The 27,580-nt window shown below is 42.4% G+C and overlaps 1 protein-coding gene across 3 annotated transcripts; it reads right to left on the bottom strand.

The window, feature by feature from the left end:
• Positions 1-269: 269 nt before the first annotated feature.
• On the bottom strand, positions 270-27,360 carry rtn3 (reticulon 3). 3 transcript variants are annotated; one of them, XM_084003478.1, is made up of 9 exons: positions 27,058-27,360; positions 20,259-20,312; positions 13,335-16,349; positions 7,923-8,130; positions 7,450-7,588; positions 6,409-6,478; positions 4,861-4,907; positions 3,931-3,989; positions 270-3,845 (listed from the first exon to the last, which is right to left on the bottom strand). In XM_084003478.1, exons 1-9 carry the CDS (start codon positions 27,146-27,148, stop codon positions 3,797-3,799), a joined length of 3,732 nt encoding a protein of 1,243 aa, XP_083859604.1. In that variant the 5' UTR covers positions 27,149-27,360; the 3' UTR covers positions 270-3,796. The 3 variants fall into 3 exon arrangements, with proteins under 3 accessions (XP_083859604.1, XP_083859602.1, XP_083859603.1); XM_084003476.1 differs by lacking the exon at positions 13,335-16,349 and having other exon boundaries at positions 20,265-20,312; positions 27,058-27,321; XM_084003477.1 differs by lacking the exons at positions 13,335-16,349; positions 20,259-20,312 and having other exon boundaries at positions 27,058-27,317.
• Positions 27,361-27,580: the final 220 nt, after the last annotated feature.

Here is a 27,580-nt window from a genome sequence, read left to right as displayed (position 1 = left end):
ATATAGGCTTTTAATGGGATCTCAAGTCTGCATGTGACCGTTAACATTAATGCTTTTAGTATGCTGCTAAAAATAGAAACTATAATCCCCTCTCCACCCAAACACCATAACAGACAGAAGCCTCAAGTCAAAGCTTCTTGTTTTAGATATTTCATCCAGGCTGCGTTTTTAAAATCTGCAGGCATGCTGGGAAAATAGTTCCTGTTCCTCTGAAGGCCCTGCAGCGACCTTTAACCCAGAGAGAAGAGAACACATCCACCGAGCCACAGTCCTTTGACGTGTTTTTATTAATTTCACTTTGACATCAGTACAGAGACCACATACTTGTTGTTTTTTAAACAGTTTTCTTCTTTTTTTTTTTTTTTTCTGCGACATCTTTCCCAAAGCTTCAAAAATCGGAACCAAAGTCATAGCTAATACAAAACAGAGCTGATGTTAGTGAACGTCTAGAAACCAGTCGAGTCAAAAGCAAAACAAGACTCTCCAGAGACCAAAAAAAAAAAAGTCAAACATACTCCTGCCACACACACTCTCTCTCACACACACACACACACACACACACACAGAGTCATAGCCGATGAAAACGGGGACTAACAGGAGGAGAAAAGCAACATGCTGTGAGGGAACACCGTTTATTCATGTTATATATTAGAATATTACACTCCAAGGAAACAAGCCGACTATGATAGTGAGAAGTAGTCGTGGTTCTGCAGCGCACCAACACACAGGTAACATGAACTCTCCTGAACTACAGTTAAATGCAAAGGTGGGACGCTCACTTGCTTTCAGAGCGCCACACCTCGGGCGTGACAGTGGTTCAGCAGGTTGAACATTAAAGGACCAGTTCAACCAAAAATATGTTCAGATTTAGTTCAGTGTCTGACATTTCCACTTCCACCACAACGGAGGTTAATGGTTAGTTTATTACTTCCTTGGAACTACATTTTACAGAAGAAATAGGGCCTTAAAAAAAGTGCCGACTCATAATCCAGTGCACCACAAATGACCATCTCCATGGTATTGGGTTGGAGGTAGAAATAAAAATAATACTTCTCTGGATGACAGGGAGAGAAAAGTTTTTTTTTTTTTTTTTGATTGAACTGGCCCTTAAAAATAAACGGAAACCAAACTTCTAATACAAATGTGCTTGTATGAAGTTAAAGTCGAGCTGAAATAAAAAAAACAACCTTTAACATCACATCCCTGCTCATTGTTCACCTATTAATTAAAAAAAGAAAATCATTCCCCATATTTCTATATCAAAATCCAACATTCTTTTCTTCCTGCAAAATGAAATATGACGTGGTTGTACATTAGCTAGTACTTATCAAGTACAACCAATGAAAAAAAGAAAAACATACGCCAAAATAATTAAAAATTAGAGAGCAAAACTGTAAAATTATCAAATCAAATTAAATGAAATCCCAACCTCGTCCCGCCTGCCCTTCCTGTTTCATCATAGCTACTCTTGAAATCCAGTTTCAGCTCGACTTTAACCTTTAAAATGACAACTTAAAGCTACAATATGCAACTTCGCCACATTCAAATAAATTAACAGGATGCATAAATTCATTAGCAGTCTCAGTATTCAAGCCTGAAACCCCGACCTCTTCCTCAGGTGAGCCGACGGGGTCGGGGGCGGCTAACAGCTAGCATCTCCAACAGAAACGTTGCATATTTTGGCTTTAACCAAGACATTTGTGAGGCGATCATCACACAGCGGAGGGCATGCGTGGGGAGGAATGTTCCAGAGTATTGGGTACACAGGCAGACGTAGCAGTAGTAGTAGTCTGGCTTGTATTCAGGGACAGTTACTCTGTGTGACTTAATTTGGGGCGCAATGAACTGGACAGCAACACAAACATTTCCTTCTTTAAATTCATCCCGTAAAACAATATGGAGACGTGGCAGTAAGCTAACATATGACTATGGTTTTTCTTACAGAGTTCAAAAACACCATTAAAACGGTCACAAGTAATAATCATATTAAACAAAAGTCAGGGTCGAAGAATATGATACAGCCTATATAAAGGGTGAGAATCGGTTTCCAGCTTACACTATGACATGCGCTTCAAGGCAGTCAAAGAAAAAGGAACAAAGTGACAAACGGACCTCTATAATAAACCACTCCAAACCAAAACCACTTCCGTATCCCCGGCTACACTATTTAACGTCACCGCCCCTCCTTTTGTTACACAAAACCCTAAATCTCAGAGGTTCCTCTCAGGGCGCTGTTGAGGTTTTGTACGGAGTCTACAATGTGCCAAAATAATAGTTAGACTTTAACAGTGGTGAATTAATTAAAATTTTGTTTTTAAGTTCAGTCCAATTGATTTCAATTTAAATTGGGAGTGAAAGAATATTTTTAACTGCATCCAATAAATAAATAAATAAATTAAATTAACACATTTTAACTTAATTTAACTTTTTTCCCTCTGGAGAAAACTAGGAAGCGGACCTTTTAAGGAATAACTGTAAGTCTATTTTTCTGGAGGCACATTTTATACTCCATCACAACCAGCAGTAGATTTTTTTTATTTATTTTTTAAACACCAACAGGGAGCTGGGAAGCCATTCTGAGATTTAAAGGTGTGAACAACACATCAGGGGGAATCTCTTAAAACGTATTGAACAATCAGGAATTATTTCTCAGGAGGCCTCTGAAAGACCCCGTTTTAAATTATGAAGCTCAATAACACTTAACATAAACTCTTACATTGCTGCTGTCAAGCTACTAGAGAGTCAAAGCAGCAATCCTATAATTAATATCAATAATAGTAATAAGCAGTGAGAAGAATAAGAAAAATTGTACAAGTGAATGTGAACACTGTGGCTTGAACAGGTGCGACAAAAGGAGTCAGGACTGCCGTTAAGTGAGTTCCTTTGATATAAAAAGCGACGCTAACGTGTTTCATACAGCAGAGAAAGCCTGCAGTTCGTCTTCGGGTGTATAGATACATACATACAGAAAACTGTTCATCTGATCAAGAGGGTGAACTAGACCAAATTATCACAGCTGGCTCAGTGTTCCAATCCTTTTATTTCAACCTGCTCATGGGTCTCAAAAAGAAAAGTTCAGTGCATTGCAGAAACGTACATACAGACGTGGCTGTGAGGCGAATGGAAACTAACTCGATAAACAGGCCAATCAGTAACAGCAAACCCATTAACATGAACTCATATCTATCCACATAACAGCTGCAGAGCAAGAGAGCAGGAGAAGACTAGCCACAATTACACCCAAAACGTTGGGTTTATTCCTCTTTTTTTTAAACTTTTTTAAACATTTTTCGTTTTCTTTCCGTCTTACATGATGCGTTAACCTTCGGGGGGGAAATGTGTGGTTTAAAGTACAGACATTTGCTTTTTTTTTGTGACGCAGACATCATCCGACCCCCTGCTCGCTGTACACGACAAAAACCAGGTCATAGATTCAGTCTAGTTCACTCGACCCTGCCTCCATTCCCCCGTGGCGTGCCCGCAGACAGCTGGGGGGTCCCGCCGTGGCGCTACATCACTTCCTCGCTAGCGACACGCTTCCTGTCTGCACAGGCACAGTTCTTTTTAATGCTTTGCAAATTAAGCTGCGCAGTAGTTTTACATTGAATATCGAGTATATCGAGATTTTTCTACCTAGCAAGGTTCAGTGTAGTAGGATGGTGGTGGTGGATGGAGAGGGAGGAGGAGTTAGACTGGGGCGGGGGGGAATCTGGAGAGGGGGAGGTAAGGGGGAAGTCTAAGATGGAGATGGACATGATGGTGATGTGGAGGTTTCTAATTGGTGGGGGAGGGGTGATCATTCAGTTTTGCTGCGCTTCACAGCTCCGGGAAGTTTCTCTTGCAACCTGGGGGAGAAAAAAGCAGAACGGGTGTGAAAAAATAAGAACGCTCCATCTAGAAGGCTCATTATTGATCGCATGACGGGCTTACTTGGCCATCGTGGTGTTGACTTGAGTACGTATCAGGTCGATGTACTGATCAATCTGGGTCTGGAAGGGGAAAAGATGAGAGAAGGTCAGCATCAGGCTGGGGGAATTATATGTAGGAAAATATGTAAAGGATCATTTTGTAATCGGAGAGAACTAGTGGATCCTACGGGATGCGACTACGAGCCACTCAGTTAACGTATAAACGGAACGATGTTTAGAGATGCCCGACCCCCATTGACCCGCAACTGACAAACCACAAACTGACATGACATAAAGTAGGCCCTTTTCCTTTCACATCAACGCTCTATTGATTCAGTGGGTTTTACCGCCGCATATCAAAGCACTATATCCATCCAAACATCTGTTTTACCGGGAACAGGAGCGAAGGCTGGAAAATGGAGACTTTATGATGTACAATCAACTTATTATTTATTCTATGAGATTGTTTTTACCTATAAAGGATGCTTAACATAACATGTGCATCTCATCTGTGACGCAGTAAAAATCTTTGTTTCTTAACTAAATGTAGAGCGGCACCAGAATTTTTTAAATACCAATTCAAGAGTTTTAATCTAATTTTGATGATTATCAGGACAATACCATGAATCGCAAGGATAATTGTAATAATTGACATTGGATGTTCATATCGTCCCATACCTACAATGAACCTAACAATACTGAGTCAACAGTTGATGAGTATGAATCCCCTACGCTCATTAAGTTCCCATTTTGCTGGATGGGCATGGCCGTGCTGCTGACAGCAGCCCGGTTTCACCATGACTTCACATTCTCCGTCACTGGATGGCAACAAGCCTTCAGTGTGCGATGAAGACTGGAGGCATTGAGTGAGCTCACTGCGTACGGGAACGTTCCCCAACGACTGAAGTCATCGCTGCTCTGATTTATTCAAACGTGACGCGGCGGGCCTCACCTTATTCTTCTCGTAGACGGGAGGCACAGCAAAGAGGAGGATGTCAGCTGGAGGAGGGAGACGGTACACATGTTAGAAACACCACAACGTGCCGAACACACGTTACGTTTCTGGCCACATGTCTATCATTTATCCTGGGACAGAGGCAATGTATAGGAGGGGTATGAGGTACTTCTCCATAGTCAGTGTATTAGAGATACCAGTTTTTTTACTGCTTTATCTTCAGTTCAAGGTTGAATTCCCGATCAGAAAGGGCTGTCTGACATAAACCAATGAAAATATTCTAAATATAGTCTACACTTAATCCTCTGCTCAGGAAGACATTCATAAATAAAGTAATACATATCATATTTCAGTAATTGAGTGGAGGACATGAAGACCAATTTCATCATAATGCTATTTTTATGGTTGAATCGTGTGTGAAACCCCAGTTTTCATTTAGTTTTACATGAAAATGACTAAACTTAGATGCACTGAGTATTGACATTATTATCGATTATAATCATAGTATTATCTAACTAATATATCTCGTTAGTCGTTAAAAAACAAAAAACAAATTCATGGGCAAATTAAACAGTCCAGTCAGTGTTGATGGTAAATGGAGTCAAGTGATCATTCCTCAGTATGCGCTACATTGACCCAGAAAGCTGGGTTTTGCTGCTCTAGGAGCCGTGCCAGCAATGCCTTCATGTCCCAGAATGCATTGCGTGCAGGCTTCTGAGGCCTGGAGGGACCCCTCTGGTCCACCGTATCCTCTCGCACGGCTAATGCAGCCTCAGCCTCTCTCTGCTGCTTTTCTTCAGCATCTAGAGAACACCACCCTGGTGACTCAGAGGTGGAGACGAAGCTGGAATAGCCAGTCATCGCTTCCATATACGTTAGATGCAGTAAGTACAACAGACTTTGGAGCTGTGAACTCATCAAGGCTTCAAGGGAATACGTTTACCATCAACACTGATCGGACATCCGCATAGAAGTTGGCGGATTTCCCCTTTAACGATCTTTCATCGTTCAAAGAATGAACGATTTAAAGAGAGACACGGTTGGACCACAGCGGGGCAAACTAGTGGGACAGTAGAGTGAATCAGCTGGTCACCACTCCTTACACAACCACGTAGCCTCGGAGTACTTAGTCAACCCACTGCACATCGCTCCGACCACCACACTGAAGGAACATGGTGGCCTCATTAAAAAAACAGTGCATTCTACATTTGCTATGTGTTTATGGAGGATTGTGTTTGAAAACTCCAGCAACAATAATCTGAATCTGGAGATACTTGGAAGGTCACATTCTTCCAGTTCTCACCTTGTGCCCAAAGTTAAGTTCCAAACTCAAATGTATGCAAATGGTTGTTATGATAGAAATGTTACCATTGGTTTAACTGGGAGTTATCCCGATGGAGCGATACCACAGATGGAGAAGTGGACGACCTGACCAGTAGTCCCAGTCCATTAGCCGTCTGTTTGCCATGTCTATTTAGTTTACAGTCAACAACAGCACACTGTGTGAGCTGTAAATGCCACGTTCTCTGCTCCCTCAGTGCTCACCCAGGATGAGGATGGTGATCCCATTGAAGACGGCTCCAACGTAGGTGAACAGCCACATGACCACGGCCAGCTGGTGAACGGAGGAGAGAGAATCAGAGAGGTGATGTTTAGACTTGCTAATGAACGATGATGAATGAATAGAAACTCGTCATGCAGACTGTTCAATCATCCATCTGACGGGCCACACCTCGCTACAACTGCAGGAGTTTATATAAGCTAAACAAAAGCAGCTTTCAAACAGCCCATACAGGTGTTTCATGTAGCGATCAGTCCTCTCCTTGGGACGCTGGGTGTGGACCGACTGAGCTGGACTATCAGCTGCCTGTTCCTCCTGTTAGCTTTGTTGCACCTTCTAGGGAGGGACGACTGTATACGTCTACCTCTTCTTTGTACATAGTTGAGTGACGGCCTGCACAGCTCTGCCACTTTCACCGCCGCTTTAATCCGGCAGATTCATCTAAATCAACAAACAACCTTTAGCTTGGGGCCTATCAGAACTCTGTGAGATATACCTTTATATTTCAGCTTTTATTACTTTATAGTTCCTTAGTTTGCTCCACTGCACATATTATGATATTTATTTGTCTAGAGTCGTCTTTTCATGTGATTTATTACCAAGTACATTGTCTCTACTTTTGTTTTATGTTAAAAAGGTAGTTGTACTTTTCTTGGGTATGTTGCCTGATACAATTCATACATCATAGATCACTACATTTCAGAATAAAATACAAAAGCTTTTACTGCTCTACATTTCAGAATAAAATACTGTACCCTTATCTACTGTACTTGCACTAGATTTCTCTGATAACCATATTTACTAGTTAGATTAGGTGTATACATGAAAACATAAAGATCTCAAAAAATACTGTCAATGAGATATTCCACAAGGAATGTCTTAATTTCATTCAACTCTTTGAGTTCCAATGTCATTAAATTATTATTATTAGCGAATTAGCGAAATGTCAAAATGATTAATTAAGCAAACTAAATGACCAAAACTTGGGTGACAGTGGACAATGACTGAAGGCTGGAGCTGCTCACCTTTAGGGAGTCCACAAGGTCCTCGACCAGGAAGAGGCGGCTCATCTGCTTCAGTCCTCGGTTGATGTGGGTCAGACTGGCATCCACGTGCTTGCGGAAGGTCTCTGGGGGGATGCCGACATCCGTCTCTATCAGTGATCTGCAGAGAAGACGGAGGAGGGGGAGGTTAGCGAAAAGCGAGGCTAAGTGTGGGTCCAAAGTGCTGCAAGGAAACGGGCATAACCAGCCTACGGCGAAGAGCTTTAAGAAGGAAACTAACGGGAGGATCCTTTTTGCCTTAGGGGTTGAAAAAAAAGAAAAGAAAAAAAAGAGGCTTCATACTAGGGATCGGATGAGATATAGGATTTTATCGTGGATCGTGATGGAAACACATGAAAACAAAAAGATCCCAATCCGGGTCACAACAGACCTCATCTATAAATCATGAGAAGAGATACTTTTTAAATAACTACGGAAATAAAATGTGGTCTTACTTGAAGGGGTGTCCATCGCTGGACTTCTGCACTGCCTGGACGACGGACTTGTAGATGCGGAAGGTGATGGTGACACAGAGCAGGGCCAGCAGGAGGTAGGAGGCCACGCTGATGACGCTGAAGGCTGCCAGCGACAGCAGCAGCAGCATGGACAGCCCAAACACCACGCCAGACTTCTTGGGGTCTCGCCAGTGGATCAGATCCTTAACTGCAGAGAGGTGGAGGGGGGGTTAGAGGGTATATCAGCCTACAATGAAATCTCATGATGTCAAACTGTTATATAATGATTTGTCCTACAACCCAGCTACATATGAATAGACACCTATAATGATCTTGTGTTTTTTCATTGAGGAAAAAGTGCCATAAAACAATCTTTAAAATCGTCATAATGAATACTAAAAATAATAAATTATTCGGCCCAATAATCATGAATATGCACCGTAGATCTTCTTGGACACCCACAGCAGAGAATAACCGAGGGAGCTGTAGATGTCCGCTTCATGTTTGTATGCATGTCGTGTGAGTGAGTCGTGCATGCAGAAGTGATGGCCTCTATACAAGGTGGTTATGTAATGCTGGAATGGGTTGGCACTGTCAGACTGCCACACCTTCCCTCTGCGTGGGGAAAAAGGACGCATTTTTAAAAAGCCCTTTGTAAGCGGGGGAGAAAGCACGTGGACTGAAGCCTCGGGGACGATTCAGGCTTCAGTGCTCCAGCTAGTTTAATGGGAACACACGTTATAGGAAACAGACCCTTATTATAGTCAGAAATGTAAGACGCATTAACAGTTTTTCTTTAAACTGACTAAAAAAAAAAGAATTTTCATCACAATTTTTCACTTCTCTACCATGACAGCCATGACAACTCAACAGCTTTTTCAAGTCACTCATGACAGTATTTTCAATTATCCCGACAATAGAAATTCACCTTTATCATCAACTTATTGTGTTTTTTAAATCACGATCAAATCCTATATCCTCCCATCCCAAATGAAAGTAGACAAATCAACTGAGAAGCAGTATTTCTAGTTTGACTGCAATGAGAAGATTAGATCGACTGATACCAAACAAATCCATTGCTTTCCTGTGCCTTGATAGATATTGAACTGATATTATATAAAAACAAGTCCAAGCATATTCTTTGTATTATATTTAATACCGCTATGTGGCTTTTCCTGAAAAAATAAGCAACAACGCTCAGCCTGCCAACCTGTTTATAAGAATTGGAGCGAAAAGCAGCAGCACTGCAGAGAGAAACAGAGCTCCATTGTTACTTATTCTGCCTACAAGGACGCTGTGAGAAAACAACTCCAGTCCAATGTCATTCTCATCCATCAAATCAGTGGTTTGACAACATCCAGGTTGACGTGGATTCATAAAATATGTTGAAAACATTATGGGAGCATTCAACTGCATACAATCAAGCAAACAATGTATTTTTTATCGGACAGCAACAATGAGCGGGATTTCCTCACCCTGCAATGCAAGGGTTGTGTGTGTGAGTGTGTACTCCCAGCATGCATCGCTGCCGGTTGCCACAGTGAGGCACCGAGAATCATCGCCATGCAGACCCACAGTTTGAAACATGCACTAGTTTAAATGCCCTCAAAAACGATATTTTAACGTTGGCTAATTTGTGTTTTAATGTTACGATAACCCTACGCAGTGGTTCCTTTACTGTTATTGAGCTAGCGTTAGCTACAAACCTTCAATGAATGTCTGAGAGCAGTGTGTCTTTTGCTGACATTCAGTCAATGAGCTAATGTTTATAGTGCTAAAAAAATATTCTTCACTGAATACAGCATACACACATTTTATACAATAAAAGAGGAGAAGTGTGGACTATTATGCCAATAATGTTGGCAGCCTTGATGAGAGTTTAATAATCTCTCTCCGTACATCTATAACTGTGGGGGCTCTCCGGCTCTGCAGCTCCATGATATTGGAGGCAGCCGGAGCTCGACGGTCCTTGTTCATTATCTCTCTCTCCCCGTCTGTATGTCTCTCGCCCTGACTCTACTCTGCTGAGACGCAGTGGCCTGCTTTCACTGTGCTGCTCTTAAAGCTGCACACACACAGGCCCGAGTAGAAACAGCCTGGACCAATGCACACAAACTGGACCAGGCAACCATGTTATGCACCCTTCCATTACCTTATAAGTGGCAATCAAATAGAATCCAGGACGTATTTTAATTGGTTATTAGTTTAAAGAGCTGCAGCAGAAGCACAGACGCATACTCTCGGCCACGGAGCTCGCCACACTGTCTTGTCTGAACAGCTCTACTGGTTAACATACAGTATAGGCCATTGGTTAACATATATACTGACCATAACCATTCAAAAATGTGGTGGTTGATCGATAAGCGGTTTACATTCCTAGTATCGATCCCACTACGTAAGACTTCTCCAGTCAACGATACCTGTGAAGAATCCATTTTGTAACCAGACCTAGAAAATACAATTTCTATTTGTATTGTTTTTCTTGCAGGCAAATTTCTTTGATTTTACCCGACGTATGATTGGCCCACTATCTCAGCAGTCAGGATTGCCTGCACACGGTTCTCTACATGGAGATGTCTGAGCCAGCGGCTAGCTGCTAACAGAGCTAAATATGTGCGCTGTGCAAAGCAGTGACCATTGGCTAGCCAGAGGGACACACATGCACACAACTTCCATTCACATGATGGGTATTGCATGATGGACACTATTGGCATTGGTATCTAGTTTTGAAAAATGACCAAGCCCTACTCTTCACCTGCTAAAAGATCCACTAGCTAGTTGCTAACTGGGTCCGCCTGCTGTTCAATGCTGGGTCACCAAGACAATGATGGGTAGCAATGACACATTATGAGCAGTGTAATTAACTAACTATTCCATGGAGTATGTTACAATAAGGTTATTTTAAGTTCTTCTGATGGAAACCAGACTGGTCCTTGTCAGACAGCTTAGTTGGGAGTCAAATACCCGTTCAGTTGGATTCAAGTATTCACATACGCCTTTCCTCCACTTCACACAGAGGATTAACACACATCTGAGCACTAATGGAATGCTGGCTTTGAACTTATCGTTTTACGCCCCCAACAAAAGTCTGGTATTAGAAACTCAAAGAAATTCAGAGAATTACTTTTGCCAACACTGTGTGGATTTGACTGAATTTCTGACAAGGGACCAAAAACGTATACAGCAATGCAGAAAATGACGAGCTCATCCAATGGCAACAGGCGCACCAACTGAAACAAACTGACCCAACCCGCCTAATAACCAGAGTTGTGGAGCAGCACTGCAGAGAAGCACTAAAATAGCTCAAGCTCATGCCCAGAGGGGGAGGATTCAAACACAGGCTCCTCTATAGAACACGACACAAAACAAAGCTTCCTCTTCAACACCAACTCAATAATGTCATACAAACTTCACTAAACAATGAACTTAATGGCTTAAAATGTGGACAAACTTGTATGCCTCTTGTGGACACTGTCCCTGAGTGAACCAGCACTCGGTTCTCTGGTGTGCCAACTCTAGGTTCAAATATTCAACACATGTAGACGCACAACTGAAAGTGTTGGGATTACTGTACATACCAGCCTCTGTGCATGTGTGTGTCTGGAATGGAGATGGTGTTTGCAAAAAAGGGGAGGGGATAGCAAAACTGGCTCCTGTAACTCCTGAAAAAAACCACCCACAGTACTTTGGCCTTGCTCTGGTTACCGTCTAACAGAGCGCAATACCCATCATAGTAAGCTGCGATGCATGGAAGCATGCTGGTTTATATGAGCTCACAAATATTCAAGACTGTTTTTTAAAAGGGGTAAAGGACGGCTGAGTGAGGACTGCCATGCTTCGTCATCATCAAAGTGTGCTGTGGAACACTGCATCAAGACAGAAATCCGACCCTGGGGATTGACTGTGCCCCGTGACTTCCAACGTTCTTGCAAGCCAATACTTGGGCGCCATATTTAAACCCCCACCCATTCTCTGTCAATGGACCACTGCCGAGCTGTAAAGGACAGAGGGCATGACAGGGTCAAACGGATTGGGGATCACTAGACTATATGCAGACTTAGTGTCCATATAGCTGACTACACTGTGATGTGGCTACTATAATCTATGTGACAACTGCAGGCTCTACAGCTTTAGTATACTGTCAAATAGCCTGTATGACTTTCAAGGCCAGAGGTCTTTCTGTATTGGAGTTCTATAGCTGAACATGTAACTAGCAACTTGACATCATAAGAAGAAGAGAGAAAGAAATGCTACTTTGCGTTACATCCAAGCCCAAAGCCGCCATTTAAACAATGGTTTAAACAGTGGTTTGCTACAATTACCTTACTCATTTTTGTCATTTAGTCCGCACATGTGTCATCACTCAGTAATCATTTGCACTAGTAACTATGGGCTGTGTTAATGCCTGCTAGAGGATGATGGAATGTGCTAATGATCAACTGAATCCACAAAACAACTGAATTCTTCAACAGGTTTGGACTAAACAAAAGATAAGAGATGTGTAAAAAGATAAATGTTAGCTGTTTTTTTCATCTCAACAACACAGAACCCCCCCCCCCCCCCCTGGTTTGGTCTTTTTTCCAAGCTGAATTACTTATTTCCAAACAAACTATGAGCACATCTTTGATAACACAGATTGAACAGATAAATAACAGATGGTGGTGCTTTTGTGTGCTTACAGGTAGGACAAGAAACAATCAACTCAAGTCTTTCAAATGGCTCCGCTACATTTTTTAGCCATTATTTGGGTGATAACAAAATGGAAGAAAAAAAAAGACACCTGGCCTCTTTTTGCGTACCTCAAAAGTAACATGTAAAAATTAGGGGTACAACGGTACACAAAATTCATGGTTCTGTGCGTACCTCGGGTTTTTGAGTCACGTTGCTGTACGTTTCGGTACAACAGACCAAAAAAATGCAGAAAACCCTTTGAATTTAGATTTTGAAAACTATAAAACATTCAACAGTTTCTCATTGGCCACAATGATTTACCCAGACCAACACACTTGTGTTTAAAGTGTATCCACAGATGTACTCAACTTCAGTTTAACAGTGTTGGCATACAGTTTGACACAAATGATCCATTGAGCTTGGCTAACTGGGCTAAACCAACTAGCATGCTGCAGTTGACAACACTGGCTGGCTGCTACACTTTCTGGGTAAACAACTTGCGCAGCAGAATTAACGTTCCGTTTGCGAGTAGTAGACACAAACAGCTGTTTGAGTCAGAGGGCATACCGAAATTCTCATTCTGAACCCAACATCCTGTAACAAAAGGTTCCATATACCGTTAAACCCCTAGTAAAAACTCTTTAAAAATTAGGAGGCAGTTACAAGGTGCAAGTGAGAAAGGTATTGTTAAGGGATTGCATGAGGTCAGCAGGCCTACTGCCCATAAGGACGAGTTGTTACCTGATAAGTGGGTTAGTATTGCTGTCAAGACATGCTCAGCAAGATGATAGGCTTCAGCTACCCATTCGTCGATGGCTTCAACCTCTTTGGAATACATGCTGTCACACACACGGTTGCTTTGGGAACACGGAACTGAGGTAAAGGAAGACTGCTGCACTGATGTAGCACTGGGGTTTTCTTCGCTCTGGTCGTACTGCAGAGCCGCCACCTCCTCCTCCTCGTCCTCTTGACTGCTGCCCAACTCTTTGAGAGCATTGATGGTAAGCTGTTCCTGTTCAAGATCCATCACCATTGTTGGAGGGGACTGTGAAGGAGGCAACCCAGGTTTGCACAACTTGTCCTCGAGAGGATCAGCTTGGTGCACCTCGTCAGGTTCTTCATCCTGCCTTGATTTCAGGCACTCTCGCATAAAGTCCACAAAGCTATCCGAGCCGTCAGGGGCAACACTTTCTGGAGTACTTGTTGTGTTAGGTGAATGTTGACTTGCTTTAGTGTCCTGCTGGATAATTGAGCCAGATTTCTCTGCTGGGAGGGAGTTGCCATTTGCCATGTTATCCGTCACAAAGTCAGTTGTAATTTTCTTATTGAAATCTTGCTCATTGATACTGGTCGGTGTCTCAATTTGGAAAGAGGAATATGGGTCTTGGGGATATTCTCTCAGAGATGGCTGACCAACTTGCTTGGGGAAAGTTTCACCATCATTCACCGAAGTGAAATCGTCCAGATTTTGACTGCTTGTATTCAGTGGTTCATTAGGGATTTGACAAGGATCAGAAAGAAACCGCTCCTTAGCATTGATTAACCCTTTGTCATCAATGTCATCCAAGGTAGTGGATGCATCATATTCATAATCAAATGATTGTCTGTCATATATGTCATCTTGCATGAAGCTGGTTTTAGAAAGTGAAGGTGCCTCTTTGGCAGCTATGTTGCTCTTTTCATCCATCTTGGATGGATAAGGATTTGTTTCCATGAATGAAAGATCAGTCTTGCATGGTTTGACCAGAATATCTTGTGCTTCATCAGACCACTCGTCATCATTGTCTGGGAAATCCATGTCTTCGTTTGTGACTATGAAAGGGGATGGGTCATCATTTGCTTTACTAGAAGTGGTCTGTGATTTTTCAGGTTGTGCTTGACTGGGTAGGGCCTCAGGTTTTGTTGCAGATTCCTGATTTGTGACCGTTTCAGGAAGAGATTTGGGTATGCTGTGTTGAGGAGAGTATTCTTCATCAGAGTCCACAGGCGAGGATGGAGGAGAGTAGCCTTCCATGAATTCTGTTTCTATGGGGCGTGATTTGGGTGGTTCACTTTTAGTGTCTGGCTCTGGGGTTTTAGGAGCCTCTCTAGCCAAGTCTTTTACAGGCTCATAATCATCATCTTCCTCTGCTTCAAGTTCCATTTCCATTTCCATCTCCTCGTCACTGTAATTTGGCTCATCTGTCTCAATCACATTTATCGTTGGAACCTGCATTAGCTTCCTCTCAGACTTTGGTAGAGGATTCTCCTTTTCCTCTGTGGGAAGAGTGGAAGCTGCGTCAGCAGGGATGGGATCATGTGAAACTGCTGGATCAGAAGATGTTGCTGGAATAGACGCAGGAACAGCAACACCATCTTCAATGACAGTGTCATCTGACTCTCCTGAGCTGTCAGCTTCGCTTGCCTCTGGTTGCTCCAGATCTCCGGTCCACATAGTCTTCTTGTCATCAGACACATTGTGTTTAGCATCTGTGAAAGTTGTTGGAGGGACAGGAGGAGATGGGGAGTTAAAGCCTGCAGGAGGTGCAGGTGAAGCTGGAATCACAGAATCAAGATTTGATGGAGCCTGGGGACCTGGTTTTTCCTGCTGATCCCACATGTAGGCTGTTGGCAAAAAATCCAGGTCAAACTCAGACTCCTCCTCAGCACTTGGCTGCTTCTGTGCATCATCAAGCTCGTCTTTCAGTTTTGGAGCTTCGGCAGGAGAATCCATAAATGCATCGGGGACACCAGCAAAGGCAGCAGGAATATCGGGTAAAACAACGTCAGACTGCTTCTCCTCCGATGCCACATTGACTGAATTCAGGGTGCCTTTAACTAAATCTACAGCATCAAAGTCTGGCACAGGAGGTAAATGAGCCTTCATCCACTCTTCTGTTTCTTCAAATTCACTCACTTGTCTTAAATCCCCAAGTACTTCAAAGGGAGACTCTGGTGACTCCTGATCCGCTGAACCTCCTCTTTTCTGGACAGTTGGTGTGTGTTTTTCAGTGGGAGATCTTGGGGTCTCACCGACAGATTTTGGCATCTCAAATAGAGATTTTGAGGTCTCGAAGAGATATTTTGGGGTCTCAGTGGGAGATTTTGGGGTCTCACTGACAGATTTTGGGGTCTCAGTGGGAGATTTTGGGGTCTCAGTGGGAGATTCTGGGGTCTCACCGACAGATTTTGGGGTTTCGGTGGGAGATTTTGGGGTCTCACCGACAGATTTTGGGGTTTCAGTGGGAGATTTTGGGGTCTCACTGACAGATTTTGGGGTTTCGGTGGGAGATTTTGGGGTCTCACTTACAGATTTTGGGGTCTCAGTGGGAGATTTTGTGTTCTCAGTGGGAGATTTTGGAGTCCCAGTGTGATATTTGGGGGTTTCGGTGGGAGATTTTGGGGTCTCACTGACAGATTTTGGGGTCTCAGTAGGAGATTTTGGAGTCCCGGTGTGATATTTGGGGGTCTCTTTGGGGGTCTCGGTGGGAGATTTGGGGGTCTCAGTGGGAGATTTTTCATGGTAGCGGTCTCTGAAGTGAGAAAAACCTCCATCACTTCTAAAATCAGGTTCCTTCTTTTTGGCAGCGAGAGCCTCCAGTGCCTTTATTCGCTCTGAAACAGGAGACGTCTTTATCGGTGAATCTGGTTGTCCGTCTGGCGGCCCTGCTTCACTCCCGTAATTACCAGGGGTGAAGGAGCCAGGCTGAGAAGGAAAGCGAAGGGATGTCGCAACACCTTCACAGGGCTTGTCGGAGCCCAGGACCACTCTTTTGTCTGTTTCGCCACGCATGAAGAACGACAGCCAAGAGGAAAAAGGAGGGGAAGTCATGTAAATCACAAGACACTAAACTCCCATGCACTTCTTATATTATTCAGCGAGGCCTTGATGTTGCAGCTCAAGCAATCATGCATTGCATCATGGAAACAAGGCAGAATCATATAATGGATGGGAATTTCACTTTTTGCATGCTGATCTTTACTACTCCACAAAGCTGCCACCAGGCAACGCTATGGCAACTTAAATTATCCAAATGATCAGATGAAGCAGCAAAAGAAATAAATCGCACTGATTTATAGTCACCACGTGTGACAGTCGTGACTGTATGACAATTGCAGTTTGTATAACAAGTATTTCAGCTTGCTATTCACTTGCAGACTTGAAAGAAATGTCTTTTTATTTTATCACTTAACTGTGAACAGTATAGTGTGTAGTATAAATGTGTCAGTTGCAATTACAATTGAAATTATTTAGGTTTAGATTTTCGTTAACTGTTCCCTTCAAATTTTAGAATTAATGAACTGAGGCTACTACCTTCAATGTAAAAGCCCATGTTGATTATACAGAAGAAGAAAAAATACAATGTCATGGGGGGAAACTGCCTACACTTATACAAAAGCCTTTTTATATACTGTAGGATATATTAGGGATGTCATGATACCAGTCCATACAACTCCAGGGAAATTCCACAATTCTTGCTTCTATTTTTTATTTATTTTTTTACAATTAAACACATTACAATTTACCTTCACCTAATAAAATGTTTTACTAAACAGAGCTTGATTGCATCATAGTGAAACTCAACGCAACCTCTGTATGTTAGCTTTTAGGTCCGCAGAACTGTGCTGCCCTATGGCTGCTAACAGCTAATGTTAGCTAGCTTTCCTCCTGACGATTTTAACATGGATTTGTTGCTTAAAATGTATCATTGACCACCTCATCTGGTATCTTGGAAATTAATAAATATTTGTCTATAAAAACTAGGGTTGGGAATCACCAGTGGCCTGACGATACATAATCATCACAAAACTTTTGTCACTATATAACCTTATTGCGATTTAAAACATTTTGCGATGTGCTGGTTACTGCATGTTGCTATTTATTACCTTTTTTAAGTTATACAGTTTTTCTAAATAGATAAAACAGATGTTGACATGGTTTTCACACTGTTCATCTCACTGACCAACCATCTTTGTTTTGACCAACTTCCTGCCAATCCCACTGACCTTACCCATGACCACACCAGATAAAAACTCAACACCACCTAGTGGCCTGAAAAAGGAATCATTACCAAAAGGTTTCATTTGTATTTAAATATAAATGCCAACAATAAAAAGATTGATCCTTCGCTTCCATGTACAGCCACTCAAAATTTGCTGCATTGATTTTCCCACCTCTAATAACAAAAACCTCCACACAATCAACACTTCACTTCAAGTTTGAAGATTCTTTCATTTGTTAGGTGCTACATAAGTTGTATTTGTTAACTTCCTATTATAACATCATCAAAATGATGTAATGTTCTGATACCAAAATGATGAAACATACCAAAAGTTAGATACCACTGCTGTCCCAGTGCAGTCTATCAGGTCCTTTTAACACCACAGTTTCCCAAGGCACACAGCTGAGGGGGCTTTTATAGTCACTATGACGGCAGGGCCCCCCTCCAAAAACACGTAGTCCCTGGCTCTCCTGGAGGCCGCAGATTTCCAAAGATGTTCTCAGCAACTGTTCCAACAATCACATGATCTCCCATGTCACCCAACATCAAGGCCTTACAACAGGGAATTGGCAGCCATATTTGGAAACGGACATCAGCTGCCAGGGTCAACCTGAACGCCAACCTCTACTACTCCAACTTTGACTCCCCTCTAGATCCATTATTTGTGTCTTGTAAATGCAAGGTCCAGGTTCTCCTCATTCAAGTGAACTTTGCTATGTTAGCTGTGGTATCAGCACAATCCCATGACCTCACCCCTCCCCTACTACTGTAGAAACACAGACTTTTCCACTGAAGCAAAAATGACTGGTCCACTTTGTCTTAGACTGCCACCACCCCTGCGCAACAATACAATGCCTTGTTCAAAGTAGGCCACATGAATGGACTTTCCATCTCGCCAACAGCGTTGTAGTTCTTTTGGCTCTGTACAAGTAAACAAATTCCAAAACAGCGCGTGAACCCACAGTTCCAGAGGGAATATAACTCAGGAGCAGCTTTATGAACACGGCTCAGATAAAGCTGTCCACAACTATGCTTTGCAATATGCTACTATTCATGTGCCATCTGTCAAATTAAGCTTCAGTGGCCTTCCACGTCCGATTTATATAATCTGCTCTTTGCACTAACTGGAGTTGAGCGATGGAAATAATTTGTGTCAATTAGCGAAAACATTCTATGACCCTTGTCACTGAAAAGTGATAAAGTGAGATACCCCAAACAGGACTTTAGTTCACCAATGAAGGCATTTGCATTGAAATCCCAGGGATTGATTTGCTGATTAAGTGCTGTAATGTTTAAACCAAGTCAGATATTCTTGCGGAGAAGCAGACGAGTCAGTAAGAGTTCAAATTCCACAGGGTGCAGTCACGTCCCATCATTCCTCGCTTACGAGTGAATAGGTTGGATGCCTGTGACATAAGCCTGTAATGGTGACTAAAATAATTTGAGGCACGTTATCATCTAACCTAATATGAATCTATTCTGAGATTTTATTAAGCAATTGTTAGTTTAGTTATATACCTACTATTGGCTACCATGTGTTCACAAGTATATCGATGAAAATAGCACAAAAAGAAATCGAGAAAATTAAAGATGCCAAACCAGTCAAAGAAAACCTATTTTTTAATGCTTAAGCAAGGATGTGAGACATGCACAAAGCCTACAAAGCCATAAGCAGATAGTGGGGGTGCAGGGTGATCAGCCACAGGCAATGCTGGGCGGTGGGTGATATCTCCAGTGCCACTCATCCTCTGGGGGCCCGGTTGCTACTGGGGCTGAGGGGAGCTTGGGGCTCGGATAGTAGGGCAGCAGGAAGCTGGTGCACCCCCGGGACACCAACCGGATCCATTTTTAGGTTTCTGCTCTTGTGCGCACAATGTGAACTTGAACTTCTCCGCTTTCTTAAAATAAGGTGGCAATCTTGGGATTATCTTGAACCTACAGTGAGTGCTGCTGACCTAAATAATGCTCGCTAGCAGGCGGTAAAAACTGAAATGGATCAGATTGCTAGCAGCTGCAGAGGCATGGTTTCACGGGACTAATTCCTGGTGCGTGTAAAGATGCTGGAGATGGGCGAGAACAAGTAGCGGGGAAGTCTGAGACTTGTTTGGGTTGTTGTTAGTAAATGCTGGTGATTTACGCCAGTTTTATCAAGCAACACCAGGGTAACTGAGTATGTACCATGTGTGTAAATATCTGTATTGCAGACTATGGCTACGCCTGCAGCCCTAACCGTAAACTAACAATGTAACCTGTCAGTAGGTCAAGATGGTTATTTATGTGCTAGAAAGGTTTCATCTCAAGTTGCAGCAGGAGTCGAGGGGGGTGGCGAAGAGAATTACCAATACCATATGTCATTGAAAATAGGAGGAGCTGTGCTGCCTGGCTGACTTACAATTAGCAGCAACTGAGTGTCAGCAGCGTTGGAAACAGATGGAATAGCACGAGAAGTTTTGTAGGAGGAGGGGCGGGTAAAGACCGGTCGAGCTGGGGGTTAGAACTAGAGTTCACAATGTTTCTTTGCAGGTTCAGTCTATTTTTATTTGGGCTCTCACGAGCAGGAGAGGGGCACTAGAAAGAGGGATGAAGAAGAGCGGTACAGCAGCAGGTCGGCGAGAGAGAGAGAGAGAGAGAGAGAGTACAGGACAGAGGGAGAGAGCAGGCGAGCAGCGTAAGAGAACCATACACTTGCCTTGAGGAGACTGAATGAGAGATACAGGCGAAGAGGAAAGAAAGGAATCTGGAAAAATAAAAAAAGGACAGAAGAATGATCATCCTAGAAGAGGAAGAAAAGAAGTCCTATCCACTGAACGCATCCAAATAAAAGGCAGTCAAATCAAGAGTTAACTTAAGCCAGCTTTAACAACTCTATGTGCTATATTTAAAAAACAACAGATAAAGACCAGTAGATATGAACGTTAACTTCAGTAAACCTACAACAACTTTAACGCATGCACTTATATGAGCTATAGAGGAAAGACCAAGGCAGTTTAACGAGCAGGAAAAAGTACTTCCCACAACGTAACGACAACTAAAATACCACCTTTTCTTATTTAGCACATCTCCCATGTTGCCGTAGAAACCAACAGGACGAAGAGTTTGTGTACATATGGAACTGAAACAGAATGCTAATTTAGAAAAAAAATGTCTGACTGATAGGTGACCCTCATTAACTGTTAACTGACAAGATTAGTCCCTTGCATTAAGGTGTGCGGTGGTTGAAGTGCCTAACAAGCCGCGCAGCTGTGATTAAATAGCACAAACGGGTTAAATCCATCCTTTGCCACTAGTCTACGAGTACCAACGGTGTCCGTGCTGCAGTGACAAGAGCTGCCGTTATGACGATATTCTTACAGCGTTGAGTGTGCTTTAGGTGGGCTCACCTTGAACATCGGGCTGAAACGGCATTTCAAGAGTTTCTGTCTTCCGTGTGGTGACGTGTTTTAGAGTGAAACACGTGAAGCAGGCGGGACGTAACGAAGGAATTTGATTTGATCAGTGAAAATATTAGATTAGCTTCGCTAGCTGTTAAAAGTTGCAGATTAATTGATGGGTGGATGTTATGATGCTATTGGTTGAAATTGGTTGGTAGTTGGTGTAAGCATGCATCATATTTTGTTTTCCTGGAAGAAAAAAAAATACTGGATTTTGATATAAAATGACAAAATATGATATTGTTAAATTGGTAGAACAACATGAGAGTTTTGCTAAACTTTATTTTATTTTTTTTCAAGATTTCTAACCTGTTTAACGGAATAAACCGGCCCCAAATTCTTGTCGTCGGTAACGGTTAATTAGCATCAACATTCCTCGGGCCAAAAGCATGTGGGCAGTCCTGTCCAACAACCCTGTCCTTTTTTTTAGGCCATTTGGGGGAAATATCTTATACCACACTGCAATCCAATCCTTCCAACTTTATATCAACACCTTGTTTGTCCTTGTCCTGTTCCAACATGACAACGTCCCCACTATCCATAAAGAAGTCGTCCCCGTTTATTGTGGAAGAGCTTGACTGGTCTGGTTTCAAGGTGAAGAGGAAGTCATTAGGAGTTCACGCCTCATTCTACGTTTGGTTGGGAATGCCGGGACTAAATTATCTTTAGTCAAAGGCTGAAGATGTGTGAGAGTTTCAGTTTAGGGCGGGGCAGCGCGGCGTCTCCCTTCACATCAGCTAAATTGGTGTTTCTACCTGCTGGGTCAGTTGGCTCTGGTGTGTTCTCGCAGCGCAGCATTCCTTCTCTCCGATTCATATGGCTGTTCCCTTCTAAGCACACCACACCTTCACTATTTAACCACATATGCTCTAAATCTTACTTGTTTTTCCACATTTGTGCCTGGGGTTGAAAAGGCTACAAGAAAAACAATCAGCTGCTAAAATAAAGAAAATCTAGAAAATAAATCAATATGAAATTAAATAAGATTCCACATAAAAACATGCATAAATGTCATTCACACTGGAGACACATCTGCACACATGTCAAGTCAGGTCACAATAATAAAGACACATAAAGAATGTAATCATGGAAGAAAGCATTTTCTGGAAAATGCTGATGACGGATGTGAAGCTGTGGAAATGAAACCAAAAACATCGACATACAAGACAGCATGACGGCGTTAAAAACACAGCAGAGTGGGGAAAAAACAGAGCAGAGAGGAATATAAATGAGCCGTTAGATTTTATTTAAAGCTGCATTAAGTCATGTTTGGGGACATCATTCAGTTCACCATTTACAATGACCGGTAACAGTACAAGTACCCTTATAGTGATACAAATACCAAGAGTACTCATTCAATACCGTCATGTGAATGGAAGCTCCTTGTGTCTCATTGGCTAGCTAGCCAGCGGTGGTGATTGGTTGCAAGAAAAAACAACACCGTTGAAATAAGTCATATTTTTCTAGGTCTAGGCACAAAAAGGATCAATCGTAGGCATCGTTTGACTGGAGAAGTTTCCAGCATATATTGTTAAATAAGTGAAAAACATGACTGAGGACGTGATCTAAAAGGGTTAAGAAGGAATTTTTCATTTGAGCTGGACTTTATGGTATGGTTTGGTTCTTCATCCAGTGTATGAGATTATTAGCGTTAGCAAATTAGGCTAAAGCAATCACACCCATACAACTAAAACTACGAGCTAAAATTAAATCTCTGTAGAGCTGAGGGGAACTGCACGGTTGGTGAGAATTCACCGTAGGTTTGTCATAAAAGTGTCCCCTTTCATATACAGTCATCGTCAATATATAAAATGCTGATTCATGCAGCTTTAAGTTGAGGAGGTTGTTTTGTTGTCTGGGACAAAGGTTAGCCGGCTTTCATGCAGTAACAGTGTTCATTCCAGATACGTCATTGGAAGACATGAGCTTGTAGACAGTGATGGTGCAGGGCGGGACTACTGCCGTGCCCGCCGGTCTGTCTATCCTGTACTGTCCATCCCTCTGATTGCCTCTGTGGCCTCAGTGATACGGTCCGCTCCAGCAGGGAGGGGAGGGGGTCTTTTGGCAAGACGAGTGTGGAGAAAGAGGGAGGCTGAAAAGAACTCGGTGTTCCTTGAAGCTTCTTGCTTCCCTTTCAAGTATTTTATTTGAACACCTAATGACGATGAATGAACCAAAAGCATTAGCGATTCACTAAAACACGAGTTCATTAAACAACATTGATGGGAATGATACTCCTGCACGTAACCCATTATTTCCTGGCATGTGTGTGTGTGGGGGGGGGGGGGGGGGGGGGGAATTAGTTTAGCTGTGCGTCATTAGGTTTGGGATACTGCTACCTACAGTAATTGGAGTTATATTCAAAATGGTAGCAAGTAAACAACATCAAAGCACAGGAAAGGAACAAAATTATCTTGTGAACGCTCTCCAAAAGGTAATAAATCAAACTGAAGTAGGGACTGATGTCTCTGGCAATATAAAGGTTTGTCTACTCACTAGAACATTCCTGTGAACTATGAGACAACCCAACTCCAGTAATCCTTAGCTCACCGTTTGATAACTGTCAAGCGTTGCAACAATCTGCGGTATGGCTGAATGATACGTTGGTTCAATAATGGTGCAATAATCAGGTCGCAGGACGTGCTTCACATTTTGCTGCTTGCTACAAAGAAAAACTCACATGATTCTCAATGTTCATGACTAATCCAGTGTTCTGTGTATGACCTCCAGCCTGGGTCGGAGATCAATGCCTTGAGGGTGCGACTGTTTTGCTTTCATATCTGTACAACCAGTGATGTCATGACTAAATGTTTCACTTGAGCACAAAATTGTTTAAAGATCTAGTCTACAAATGTTGCTCTCAAAGTGCACCAAATTGACAATAGATTTCCAAAATTTGAGGGGAAAAAAAATCCTCTATTTGTTCATATTATAAAAGATATTACATAATTTTTGTTGCGATATGACACAGCCCTAATCTGTGGCATAATGATGAACTAGGAAGTACTTTTTTTAGCCACAAAAATAAAAACTCCACCATTTCCGATTACACATGAAGCAGCAATACATGGATTGACTCCGAGGCAAAAATCCCCTGAAAAACGTGAGGCAATGTAGTTTGAGAAACGAGGTCCTCATTTTGAAGTGTGCCACTTCCTTTGTGACTAGTGTCACAACGGTGTACAAGTCGAGTGAAATGGGCTCAGCTACAGACAGTAGCTGGAATGGAGGGCCAGGCCATGTGGTGACGTCCACGGACTAAAAGATAAACTAAGTGTAGATTACAACGGAAAATACTGGGGAATATGGACAAAAGCACATGTCATGATACCTTTGACAGAAGATCAGTTTTCAGTTATGTGGCAACATTTCAGGAGAACTTGGAGTTCAGTGGTATTTCCAGAATAATGGAAATATAAATACTGCCGCTATTTTTTGATTGTAAGCCAAACACGGTAAAGAAAGGACACAGCGTACTGTATCTGTGTCACATGGTTTCACCACTGCCCCGCCCCATTAGGACACTGGCAGCAGGTCCTGGTTCTATTGATCATTTTGCCCCATTGTCACCGGAGTAAATTCTTCTAAATATTCAGACATTAAAATGTAATTTATCAGACAAATGAATCAGGAGATAATTCACTTTGTTGGAGAGCTTTCTCTGTCTTAGCATCCAAATCTTGTGAGATCTGGCAACACAGATATGACTTCTTTCTGTTGGTGATGAACCTTCTGGGGACGTTGCCAGTCTAGCATTAGCATTAGCCAAACTGTGCCGAGATTTTAAGCTATTGTCAACTAACGTTCCCCGGGACATTGGGCAATTTCCATAATATTAAATATGGCTGTTAGCTGTGTAAATATCTAAACGTTAACAAAAGAAAATACAAATTTGTTGGGCCGCAGAGGTCAACTACCCTTTCTGTCCTTATCGGTCCTTTAAGTAATATGTTGCTGCAATTACATCATCGGGAATGACTGTTCAAAGGAACACTAGAATCCTTTCAATCCTGTTTGACTAAACACATAAAAATGATTGGCAGATGAATCCATAACAAATCATTATTTAACGGCAGATAATTTCACATTAAAATAAAAAATATCTTTATTTTGCAAGGTTTTATGTCAAATTATTGAGTAAAAATAATAAAATGCAATAAAATACATATATTTCTTAAAATATAAAACAAAAAAAGGGACATGCACTGCCAAGCCCAACAAATATGTCAAGGTTCAAAGTATTTCTGAGGGAATATTACATCAACAAACACGGCCTTTCTGTATGACATGAATGCAGAGAAGGGCCCAAAGCTCATATTCTGAGATGACTCAGCAGTGCTTTAATGACTAAGGCTTTCGGGAGGCAATGTGTTATCTGTCTTGGAATGTGATCCTTCCAATTCCATTCTAACAGGCTACAGTTATTAGCTCTAACAGAAGCCGATGTTGTGTATGTTTGGTAAATAAACTCTGGGTTATGCAAAACTATCTTCCATCTGATATTGTTAAAGCACCAAGATGTCCAAACTAGCTCACGGCTGCTAATTTTCTGGGACACGGTGGAGTGATGCATAATTGCTAAACAGATAGGTCATTGTGATGTTTTTAAATCCGACGGTAAGTCACATTATTGTCAGCATGATGTGAATCTGTGCGCTTCCTTTTGTGTCCCGGTAGATTCCTAGTAATCTTTTATTTAATTCGCCGCTTTCCTCTACGTTAGTGATATCAACTTCAAAGGCCGGCCTGAAAGTCGGCGTGCCACACCCTGCCACATCCAGGCGACGCCCACGACCACATGTGCTATAATTCTCCTGAGCCCGAGATCCTTTTGATTAACAGAATGTGGCTTTGAAGGATTTTCAAGTGGCTCACATGTAGTGGCTGATTGAGTTCAAATCAGAAAGCTTTAAAAACACACACACACACACACACACACACACACAGACACACACACACAGACACACACACACACACACACACACACACACACACACACACACACACACACACACACACACACACAGTAATAGTGCAGCTGCCACTCCCTCCAACACAATAACCTGTCAATGGGGGCCCCAGGAGACAACAGTGTCCCTTTGTTTCAATTAGGCCCGTCTAGACTGTGGGCCCCGATCATCTCAACACTCAACAATTCCAGGTGGTGACAGTAATCAGGCAGTAATGAAAGATGGCAGGTATAGAGACGTGATGTTTTTGTTCTGGGCCCGTTATTATCAGGACACCAAACGGGGGCGATGCGCCTTTAAGAGGTGCTCCCCTTCGCTGGCAGTTGCCCAGTAACAATGCATCTGCAGTGCAGAGCATCGCGACGTTTAGCACCGATAACGCTTTGTCACGCCAAACCCTATTGTAAAAACTCGTGTTGCGTGTGTTTACTCATCGACGAAGCATACCCACCTCGTAGGAACACGATTTAAGATTATATTATCAGTCTGTGTGATATATATTTTAATTCGGCTGATATTAAAAGCTATTAAGAAGCAAGTATTTTAATAAAATGTGTTTTTTCAAATTATAAATGTTAACCACGCAGGCTCCTCTTGGATGAATTAGTCTCCTTTGGATGTGTCAAACAACAATACTGCGTTTGGCCGATATATATAACATGCGGGTTACTTCAGTGCCTTACATCATGCCCTTTAACATACGGCTGTGGCTCAGACTGCTGCTCCGCTAATCAGATTCATAAACGACGTCCTCGCCATAAAAGACAGCGGCGTCAAAGCGACACGGGGCATGGCTGGTAGCCGATAAGTTCACTACCACAGGTGTTTCCCATTATGGCTTAAACGAGCTTAAAACAACCAAGCAAAGGCCAACAACAGACAAAAGGAGAAAAAAACACACACAAGCGTTTCTACATTTACAGTTGAATTATTGCCTTATGGTGTTAACGTATCTTAAACCTATGCATTCATTAATGCTTGTGCATGGAAACGAAATGGTTTAATAGCGATTCATGGTAAAAAACATTAAGTTAAAATAGACATTTGACTAGCTAACTTAACGTTAACGGCTATTTCTTACCGGAGAGCTTTGATTCTTTGGCAGCAGAATTTTGTCCATCGGCAAGCCCTTGCGACGATGTTATCTGGGTGGACTGAGTCATTGGATCCATTTTACTGTAGTTTCAATGCTACCGCACACGGGCTGTAAAATGTCTGTCCTTTCAATTTAAATTGTCGTATTCTGTCCTTTTGAAGACGTCTATGTCGTCTGACTTTCCTCAAATGTCCCCAAGAGCTGGACTCGGATCCGCACCTTAACGAAACGTCCGAGCACTGACAGATCCGCGGAGATGGAGGGAAACAAGGCGGACTGGAGGAGGGGAAAACAAACATGTCGGGGTGTGATGCGTTCAATGCCTCGACCAAGACTCCGACTTCTTAACTCCGGCCTGATAAATAGTAACTTCTATCTGCGATCGAGGACAGTAACATGAAGAAACATGAAATAATTTTAATGAGCGTCACTCGTTGAAGTGTTCTCCATCATCCCTCCGTTTTGAATCTCGTTTCAGTCAAATCCAACCATTGTAATGTGTAATTTG

This window comes from Eutrigla gurnardus (genome assembly GCF_963514095.1).
Source record: "Eutrigla gurnardus genome assembly, chromosome: 23".
NCBI lineage: Eukaryota > Metazoa > Chordata > Actinopteri > Perciformes > Triglidae > Eutrigla > Eutrigla gurnardus.
The sequence above is the reverse complement of the archived record's forward strand: the minus strand, read 5'-3'. Positions and strand labels throughout refer to the sequence as shown.

Excerpts from the sequence above, each read along its gene's own strand:
- rtn3 (XM_084003478.1), bottom strand. The coding sequence starts at position 27,148 with ATGGATCCAATGACTCAGTCCACCCAGATAACATCGTCGCAAGGGCTT. Across the intron at positions 7,589-7,922 it reads AGCGATGGACACCCCTTCAA|ATCACTGATAGAGACGGATG; the intron begins GTAAGACCACAT and ends TCTTCTCTGCAG. Across the intron at positions 3,990-4,860 it reads CCGTCTACGAGAAGAATAAG|ACCCAGATTGATCAGTACAT; the intron begins GTGAGGCCCGCC and ends TTCCCCTTCCAG.